The following is an 11,068-nucleotide window of genomic DNA, read 5'->3' on the forward strand; positions in this document are numbered from 1 at the left end:
TTAATCTTATTTAATACCTGATATTTTTAATTGATCTTTTAACAATGTCATTGTTAAATAGTTGATGTTTAGCCCCAGGTGAGACTTCATAGAGTAGACTTTGATCAAAAATATTCCAGTTATGGTCACCCCTTTATTATTTTAGGCAGCATTATCCATTGTGTCCTTAGATATATTAATCATGTAGGGTATGATTTGAGAGAAATTTGATTGTTGTTTCAAGCAGGATTAGTGATCAAGACATAGTCTTTATCATTTGCTTGTGTTTGTGTAGTTTACAACTTTGTGTTTAATTCATATTTGTAACCCTACTACAGTTAGGGGTGATTTACAGCTTTCAAAGGATGTTATTCTTCATTACATTTATTTCTATCTAATTCTGTAAATAATTATGAAATAGCTGTAGTTCTCTCAAAAGGTAATGCATCAAATTGTTTGTTAAGCAGTAAAACAGTATATAAGTATTTCATCAAAGGGGTGTCCCAAGTGCTAAAATGCAAAACTAAAATCAGAAATTTTGTCAATAGAAATTCAGTTGTTACATTGTGAAGATCAAATATTTCCAAGATGAAACTTCATCTCAGTTTTATACTTGATAATTCTACTTTAGTTAATTTAGACTTCCTTCTTCACATTTAAACATCTGCTTAAATCGTAGAAAAATCTTTCTAAGTTGCAGATCTTTGATGAAAAGAGAAACCCTTACTAATCACTTCAAAAATCAATTTGAAATTTGTCCAAAAGTTATCAGTGTTTCAAGTAATTTGATAATTCATAGAATTAGATGCCATTTGGTTTCGATAATTTCAGTTATTTGTTAATTAAAAAATAAAAGACATTTATTATGAGCATCTTTGATATGTGAGAATTATAGCTGGCCAGGTTATAAAGGTACCATTCAGCTAAATGAAAGTTCACAGCCTTTTGTTTATTACAGTTAAACTTTAGTTACAAATAGGTGCAGCTGTGGTTGTGTGGTAAAAAGATTGCTTCCCAACCATATGGTTCCTGGTAGATTTGGTAGACAGAAACTGAAAGAAGCCCATCTTGTGTATATATATATATATATATATATATATATAAATGTCCGTGTGTGTACATATATATATCTGTGTGTGTGTGTATATTTGTCCCCCCCCCATCCCTACTTGACAACCAGTGTTGGTATGTTTATGTCCCTGTAACTTAGTAGTTCGGAAAAGAGACCCATAGAATAAGTGTTAGGCTTCAAAACTAAGCCCTGAAGTCGATTTATTCAACTAAAACCCTTGAAAGTGGTGCTCAAGCATGGCTGCAGTCAAATAAATGTTTGTAGCTGAAATAAGTGATGGAGGACACTTATCCTTCTTCAGAGGTAACAGAACTATGTTGGTACCAATAAAGAGACCATAACTCTTGCGGACACAAACCACTACCAGTTTCCATTGATTTCCAATATTATGTTATTCAGAAATTACTGCATCCTTCTCGCTGCCATGAAGAACAGGCTACAGTTCACTGCTAGATTCATGGTGATATTTTTGGGGAACACAATCTGAGTATAATTTCTCCATGTAATTTACTTGGAGAGGGTTCTTTGAGGTTGACCTACTGTAGATGTACTTTGTATTGATAGAGTATGTGTACATGTACTCTATAAATACCCACTATACATCTACTCGATAAACACTTACTGTAGATGTACTCAATAAATACAAAATCTTCAAGAATACCAATATTCTTCACATTTAGTCAGTAGTTATTGTGATATTAGTTTAAAATTTTGTCATACTACTAATGCTATCTTTGCAGAAGACTTTACAATGTTTCCTTCTACACTCTGTTTTGATCTGCAACTATTGTATGATGTTTCACTTCTTCAAAAACATGTATACATAGTTCCAGACCTAATTCGTACATAACAAAGTTACCTGAGGCACTCCTATATCAAAGTAGCCAAAATATCATCTAAGAAGGAAGTTTACAGTCTAGACAGCTATGATTGATCTTCTTAAGAACATCACATCTCAGACATTTGAACACATTGTTTCTTATTTGTGTAATGTTTAAAAGTCAAATTTCTTCAATAGTCTTAAGAAAATTTAGCTAGATATTAGTCATTAAAAATATCCCTAAGGTATCATCTAATTTATCTTTGCAAGATTTTATCGAATTTTTCAATTTTTTTTCCCCTAATTTATTCATGATTTTTTTTTAAAAATTATTTCCATAAATTAGTTTTAATTTTACATATGTAGCAAATAAACTGGTTAGATTTTCTTTATTGCCCCTGGGTTTTGATACTTTGAAACTTCTTTTTCTCTTCTTAAGAGAACACTTGAATAAATCCAAGTATCATTTAACATTTACCCAGTTTTCTTTTAATAACAAGCACTCTATATTTATTACTTTTGTTTCGATAGTAGCAAATGTTTTGGCATTTTCAATTAAATATCATACTTCAAGTAATAATTATATTTTTCTCCTAATAACATAATTCTGTAAGTTTTGGAGAAAAGTACTAAATTAAAACTTTTTTGTTTTCTTTTTCACAGGTGAAACAGAGAGAGAGTGAAATGGTAGCATTGCAGGAAGAACGCTTGAAAAGAGAAGAATTGGAGAGGAAACTTCAAGAAGAAGCCTTATTAAGGGAACAATTAGTCCAACAACAAGTACAATTACGTGAGAAACAAATCCAACAGGTGGCGTTTTCTTTTATGCATATTCTACATTTAGCTTTTTATGAAGGGTTTATAAGAACAGATACTATGATTGTTTATTTGAAGTTTTAGAACTGACTCTGGTCCTTATATTTAAGGACAATGATGGAATGTATTCTTAACCAGGATGAAAGTAAAGTGTGACTTCTATCTGTCCCTGCCTGCCAACCCATATCACCAAACTGCCAAACTGATTGAATCAGTGTATCTGGATAAATAAATGTCTTTGTTTCCTACTTTGTATTGATGGTGCTCCATCATGTCAACAGCCCAATGGTTAGAAGTACTAAGATAGTAAAGCAGTGTGTATGTATCTTCTTATTAGTCAAGCTATGACTTTACCTGAGAGAAGAAACACCTGATGAGTGAAGAGGAGAGAAAGGAAGAATGGAAGGAAGAGATAACAGTATTGAGAGAGGGAAGGGTGTGGTATATGAAGAAAATGGTAACTCTAGGAATTTTTACCTAATTATTTCTTTGTTACTTCAAAGTTTGTTTATTACTTATTTACAAAGCCTGTGTAAAAAAAATTGATTTTATTTCTACAATCTCAAATTACTCTTCCACAAAATGGCACATTCAGAAACTTTTGAAGATTTTTTTTCTGTTATAATAATTTTTTTTTCCTTTCTTTCCAAACTTGCATCAATGAGATAAATTATATTGGAACAACGTATTTTACACCCAACCAAGTAGTATGGGTACTTTCTTTCTAGTTTTCTCTTATAAAAATGAAAAATTAAATAAATATATAGGCACAGGTGTGGCTATGTGTGGTAAGAAGCTTGCTTTCTAACCATATGGTTCCTGGTTCAGTCCCACTGTGTAGCACCTTGGGCAAGTGATTTCTACAATTGCCCATACTACTTGGGTGTGCAATAAAGGTGAATTTTTTTTTTATTGTCAGACAGGCAAACTGGATGCATGTTGCAAATATATAAATATTTATATACCATGGCTGATGGTTAAAAAGTTTGCTTCCCAAACACATGGTTGCAGGTTAAGTTCCACTGCGTGAGATTTTAAGCAAGTGCCTTCTACTATAGACAAAATTACTAAAGACTTATTAGTGGATTTGGATATATATATATATATATATATATATATATATATATAGAGAGAGAGAGAGAGAGAGAGAGAGAGAGAGAGAGAGAGAGCTACTCACATATAAACGTGTTTGTGTTTCTTCGACAATAGTTACAAATAAGCATCACTGTCATACAAGTGGAGCTGTTCTTTTTCTGTGGAAATGTCTCACCATAGAGAAAAATACCTTCCTTGAAAACTGGTGAGTGCAGGTGGCAGGAAGAGTATTCAGCCATAGAAAATTTTCCTCAATGAATTCCATCTTATGTGAACATGAAAAAGTGAGCATCAAAAAAGTGTTCATATATATTACGTATGAGAAAGCCTCACTGTGGGTGTAGTAGAAATGTAAACACATTCTTTCTATAATATTGATATGCAGTGGGGAAAAATGGGAAGGGTGTCCCAACAGACTATTTCATAGTTTGTTGACAATTCCTTAGAGAAAACATGCCCAACTTTCTTACTCAATCAGCATACAACTCAAATGCTCTAGAAAACACTTATTAATTAAGCTAGTACAATAGAGAATAGCCTAATTTTCAGATTCATGCTTTTGTCCGTTCATCACTAATTAAACATCATCTATTTATGTATAATTTAGCATAAATCAGAAGAAATTAAATAAATTTCAAAATTCTTTAATTTTCCCATGCTAATATGATACACTAGTGTATCATTGAGATATTGTTTTAGATCTGGATGCCCTTCCTTCTTCTAATCTCTACCTGTTTTTTAGGTAAGAGATCTTTCATTTCACATATTTCAAATGTAAACAAACACGTGTGTGTGCGCACACACACATTACAGGCTTCTTTCAGTTTCTGTGTGTATGCATATGGCTGTATGGTTAAGAATTAGGCTTTGCTACTATGAAGTTTTGGGTTCAATCTCATTGTGTGGCATCTTGAGCAAATGTCACAACCTTAGGTTGCTCCATACATTGTGAGTGAAATTGGGTAGATGGAAACTGTACAGAAACCCATCAGGTAGATTTTTACCCCTAATTCAAAAGGTACGGTCTTATCACATGCTATGTTACACTGATTCTATTTGAGAATGAATTCAAGAGAACATATACATTTGTGGAATACTCAACCACTTACCTATTAATTCAGGAATGAGAAATTCAGTTGATTGAACAATAATCCATCATCAAAACTACTGGAGAACCTTTAAAAAACATCTGTGTGTGTAATTTATCACATGTTTGAACAAAGTTAGCACTATGATCATGAAATCACTTGAGGGAGGGAGCATCTAATATCTGATTTTTCATTAAGCACTTCATCAAATTTTTCAGAACCATGTTCAACTTTAGAGTTAATCAAATTCTTCTTTAGCTTTCATCACTGTTACTTCACTGCCAGACAATGCTGTCATGCAACTCTCTTCATATAAATACACACACAGTTAGCAATTACTAAAGTTACCTAAGCTTTACTCTTTTTCTTTTTCTACCTTCTCTCCCTTTATTCTCTTCATCCTCTTCTTGCTATTGTTTTGTTGTCAGCCAATTTGTTGATTATAACCATCTTAGCAACAGAACAAGCCTCATTCTTCTGAAATTCTGTTCAATTATAATTATTATGTTGTGTGTTTCATAGACACCTCAGTAATATATTCCCATCACTTTATTATCAGTTCCATGCTTCTGCACATGTTGCTACTTGACTATTTCATGTTACCCTGCATGTTGCTACATGGTTGTTCCACATTACTCAACATGTTAAGTGAATTCTTTTGTAACCTGTGACAAATACAAAATGGCCTCATAGTCATATATATATATATATATATATATATATATATATATATATATATGTATATATATCTTTGTATTTGTATCTGCATGTGTTAGTTTCTTTGTGTGTGACTGACTGTATGTGTCAGTAATTGTCTGTTAGTGTCTGTATGCATGTGTCAGTGGTTGTCTGTATGCAGCTGGTCTTTGACAGTGAGTGTGTGTGTGTGTAATTCATCCATACAAAACTAACATAATAACATTGAAAGTATATTGATATCTACTACAAAGACTGTTTTGTTGATGTTGTATTAGGTATTGTTCTTATGTTATCATAGACACCTGGTAGATAGAAGTATCTGGTACACCCCATTCTAATATCTGTTTCACCTCATTCTAACATCATCTGAACGACAGATAAACATGGCATGTGACAATGTTACTTACTTTCCTTCAAGAATATGTCTTAGTTTAGCTACTATAACTACTCTCCCTATATTATAGCTACTGTTCTTATATAATAGCTACTCTCGCTTCACTATACTATAGTTTCTTTCTCTATAGCTACTGTTCTTACATTTCATAGAGCTTCCTTTGTTGTTTTCAGTTAGAAAAGGTCTATTGTTTCAATGGTTCCAACCAATAATTTTGACCTTGTTGGGAATTCCTGATATAAAATGTTTCAGGATGTTTTAACTTGTGGAGAATTAAATCAAGACAATTTGGTTTCCCTCATTGTTTTGGTTCTTCAGATTATTATAATATGATGTTTTATTGTTGTTTTCTTTTCATTTCAGGCTCGACCATTAACCCGGTACTTACCTATCCGGAATAAAGATTTTGATTTACGTCAACATATTGAAGCAGCCGGTCATAACTTAGATTCTTGTCCCTTGGTTATTGTCACAATGACCAGCTGCCGAGGCTATTTACAAAAAATGGGCAGCAAGTTTAAAACGTGGCACAAACGCTGGTTCTTCTTTGACCGAATGAAACGGTCACTTCTTTACTACAGTGACAAAAATGAAACTAAAGCTCGAGGAGGCATTTATTTCCAAGCCATAGAAGAGGTTTATGTTGACCACTTAAGGACAGTGAAAAGCCCCAATCCAAAGCTGACATTTTGTGTGAAGACTTATGATCGGACATACTACCTTGTTGGCCCTAGTGCTGAAGCCATGAGGATATGGATTGATGTTATATTCACAGGAGCCGAAGGTTATCACACATTCTAATGGACTCAGTGTCTACACTCCACTTTTATCCTAACAAATAAACATGCTAACACACATACACACATGTCATATATATATATATATGTATGTGTGTGTATACATGTATGTGTGTATGTATATATATATATATATATATATGTACATATATGTGTGCATGTATGTATATGGTAAGTCAAGAGGCAGGAGAAATTAATTAGAAGTGTAGAATATTCCCATGTGTCTGAGATTTGATGAGACAAATTTCTGTAATATCCAGCTCTTTCATAAACCAATATCCCCTCCACTTCTTTCTTCATCAATCTACATGTTTGTGGTAATAACCTGCTGGGTGTATATATATATATATATATATATACACACACACACACACACATATATATGTGTGTGTTTGTATATATGGTCATCTACATTTTGTAATGTAACTAGTTCTTGCAATCAATCAACTATTACTCATACTATTGAGATAACTCATATTAAGCAGTGAAATTAGTCTTTACACCTCCACAAACACCACGACAACCACTTACAACAACAACATCACTGTATAACTTAAAATTGTATTGTGTGCATGAATGAGTGTGCATGTGTGCTGTTGATTGTGTAACTTTCATTAGAATTGGGATTTTAAAATAATAACTTTTATTATTTTGTAATTAGTTTACATATGTAATTGACTTTTTAAAAATATTCGAATTTTCTTCTTAATTTATTCGGAGTTTATATTAGAGAAGTGAACTAAAACACACTCAGAGAATATATAATATTTATAGACAAGTATATACCACTGATAAAAATGTCTAGTATATTCTCTTGTCTATTTTATTTCTTCTTTCTAAAACAATAACAAAAGAAACAATATAAAACATATATCCCAATAAACTATAGAGTTGTGGAGTTCAGTGTAGATGCTATGATTTCCTACTGGTAAATTTTAAGTGAACTTATATTGTTGGTTTTTATGACAAAACATTGTTTTGTTGTTTAGATTTGTTACAATCTTCATACAATATTGAAATGATATTGGAAGATGGTCTTTTCTTCCAGTTGTATGTTGGTTCAGTTTTTTTTTTTTTTTTTTTTCTAACTATGATATTTTCCATTGTAAATTGTTAATGATGGCCATGGTACATCCATCTTTCTCTTTCTTCCAACATGAAATATCAATATCAAATATCAGTTTTAGCCTGACACAATAAAAAAATGACATTTTGATGGGGAAAATATTGTAAATATGTGTTTTTGTTAACCACAAACAAGTTAGTTTGTATGTATGTTTGCGTGTGTATGTATATGTGTGTAATATATATGTATATATATATATTATATGTGTGTATATGTATGTATCTATGTAATGTGTATAAATATTTGAAAATATTAAAATGGGACAGCAAAATAGTATTGAGAGAGGAATTCTGTGATTGTGATTCCCAATTATGAAAACTGCTGTATTCTTTCAGTAATTAATGCTGCTCATTTGATATTATTACAAAGACATTCTTTCTTGCTATTCACAGGTTGTGCTATACACTTTTCACTATTATTGCCTTCCATGCACACACACACACACGTGTTGTGTGTGTGTGTGTGTATGTAGATATGTATATGTATGTATGAGGACACTTTCCCCTGCCAGCCCCCACACCAATTGTATCTCTACTACCACCAACTGTAGCCCTACAATTACTACCACCACTATATCAGTACTCTATATTTTACCAATGTCTTGTCATTTTATCATTTGAGAAGAAAGACAGAAAAAATAACAGGACACAAAATATATAAAGAAAAAAATAACTTTTTGAAATTTCTTTGATAATTTTTCATTAAACCACAAAAAAAATAAAAATACATGAAGATTATTTCAAGATTATTCCAAGATTAGAGAAAAGAAAAAGAATTATCCTTAAAACCAGAAAAAGGAATGTGTGTGCGTGTGCGTATTATGTATGTATGTGTGTGTATATATATATGGTGAAAGAAGAAAATGACAACTGAATACTGAAACCTACATCTGTACTTATATACACAAAGTCTATATGTACATACATGTATATATGTATGTATATCAGCATGTATATATGCTATCTTGATAAATTCAATTTCACACATAAACATCAAAGTATATTAAGAGTTCAGTACAAAACTGAATGCATGTCTAAGTTTGTATGTGTGTGGTGTTTGTACAAAATATAGGCTCTGGAGAAACATGATTTCAATTGTATAAGAATTGTTTGACTTCATCTATTGGTAAACCAATTTCACTGTGTCTGCAACTTCAAATGAGATGTTCTCCACAGACAGCTGCAGTTTATTTTGATGTTCTTCCTAATAGTGTAAATGTGTTGGATTTTTGCCAAACAAATGATTCGAGGGCCACAATTCTTTTCAACAAGCTGTTTTCTTTTACCAATAATCACACCGCCGACAATAATCTACACTTGCATCATCTTTCCACACTACCTTTGTTCTACCTTTGTTTTACCATCAATATGCAGATTTTCATAACAGCATTACCTGCAAATGACCCAATTGTTGCATATACATTCACTTTGTAAATCCTCTCTCAGTTTGGATATATATATATATGAATTATAAACAGTAAAATAAATCATATTTATCTTTGTGTATTTATTGGTGATATTTCTTTTCTAAATGTTTCTAAATTTCAGGCACTTTTTTTTTTATAGCATTCTTACCACCTTCACAGTTACTACAAGTCTGATCATATCAGTATGGTTCATTGGCAAGGCAAAGCCAGTAAAATAGCCTCTCTATGATTGCTCTACTTGCTAAAAATAGCTGCTAAATTCACACATTACACATGCCCTGTATATTTAATCATTCATTAGATCATGCATGAGATATTCCTAAAAAGAAAAGATAGAATTGTTATGGAGACCTTTGATCATAGCTCTGCACACACTGGGTTAACTTGGGGTTAAACAACAACAGGATAAATGACAAGTGTAATGATTTAAATCTGACAAATCAACAGACAAATTAATTTAAAGAACTAATTAAAAACTTATTAAACAATTAATGTTATTCATTCTAACACAACAAAGTTTGTCATCAGAGATCTTAAAGAAGTGTTCTGTATACTTCATTAAAGGACTTGTTGATCATTGTTTGATCTGGTGGCAAGGGCTGTACCTTAAGCCTTCACAGACCCTCCAAGACCAAACCCCAGCAGAGTTGATGGCTTAATTATTTTTCTTTATACATCTAATGTCTGACTCTAATTTAGACAGAAAATCATCAGGTTTGAGGGGAGCGGATTAGTTAGTACCATTATTTCCTGTACTTGATTGGTACTTTATTTTTATCAGCTCCAAAAGGGATTAGAACAGAGAATATGAAGAGCTGGGACAAATAGTAAGAAACATGTTTCTTTTATAATTCTTTTACAAAAGCTGATGTTGTAATTTGTCTAAAGAACTAATTATCAAAATAACTAGTTAAATTTGTTCTTGCAACAATCAGCAATAGAAAAAAAAAAATTCATCAAAGAAAGAAATTATTTAATTGTTAAATGAAGGAAATGGCAAATGTCAGAAAGTGTTCAACATTTTTTTTTTGTGTGTGAGAGAGAGGGGGGGGGAGAAATCCATTAAGTTTATGGACAGAGACTACAAAACAACAGTCATGTTAAATTTCATTATCATTTACCATACATTACTAATTCTGTCATTTAGGCACATTCTTCTCCAAAAACAATTTCAATATCATTTGTGATAAACAGGAATTTTGCAGCATTCTTAAAATTTTATTACATTTAAAGATGTGTATGTATTCATGTCTGTGTGTGTGTGTATATACACAGAGGTACAGGCATGGTTTATGGCTAAGGAGTGTGCTTTCCAACCATAGTTTCAGGTTCAATCCCACTGCGTAGCACTTTGGGCAAGTACCTTCCACTATAGCTCTGAGCCAGCCAAAGGTTCTTACTCACCAGACAGTGTAGCAAATTCATTTGAAGAATTCAGTTATAATCTAGAAGAAGGGATTACCCTTTCTGCATATTTTCAAAGATATGAAAAAATCTTCAAAGAAGAATGTAGAAACTGGACAGATGAGAAAAAAGTATAACTACTTTTAAGAAAGTTATCCCCTGCCAAATGTGAAAAATGTAGCAACTATATTCTGCCAAAGAAATCAGATGAGATTTGTTTCAATGAAACAATAGTTTATCAAAAATGTTCAGTGAAAGAAGTTCTCTGCTCAATACTTGCTGACAGTGTTTAAATTTGGTCAAAAAAGATAATGAAGATTTCATCACCTATGCTGGGATTGTTAGCAGAGAG

The 11,068-nt window shown here is 32.0% G+C and overlaps 1 protein-coding gene across 29 annotated transcripts in view; it reads left to right on the forward strand.

Annotated features, from left to right (window-relative positions):
- LOC106869304 (pleckstrin homology-like domain family B member 2) overlaps positions 1 to 9,391 on the forward strand; it is a 458,421-nt gene extending 449,030 nt beyond the window's left edge. For all 29 annotated transcript variants that reach the window (XM_089352366.1, XM_089352371.1, XM_089352379.1 and 26 more), the window contains 2 exons: positions 2,535 to 2,681; positions 6,327 to 9,391. In XM_089352366.1, the coding sequence (XP_089208492.1) occupies positions 2,535 to 2,681; positions 6,327 to 6,764 (585 nt within the window). In that variant the 3' untranslated portion in view covers positions 6,765 to 9,391. The remainder of the gene's footprint in view (positions 1 to 2,534; positions 2,682 to 6,326) is intronic.
- The last annotated feature ends 1,677 nt before the right edge of the window (positions 9,392 to 11,068 follow it).

This window comes from Octopus bimaculoides, chromosome 5 (genome assembly GCF_046866305.1).
Source record: "Octopus bimaculoides isolate indiv1 chromosome 5, ASM4686630v1, whole genome shotgun sequence".
Lineage (NCBI taxonomy): Eukaryota > Metazoa > Mollusca > Cephalopoda > Octopoda > Octopodidae > Octopus > Octopus bimaculoides.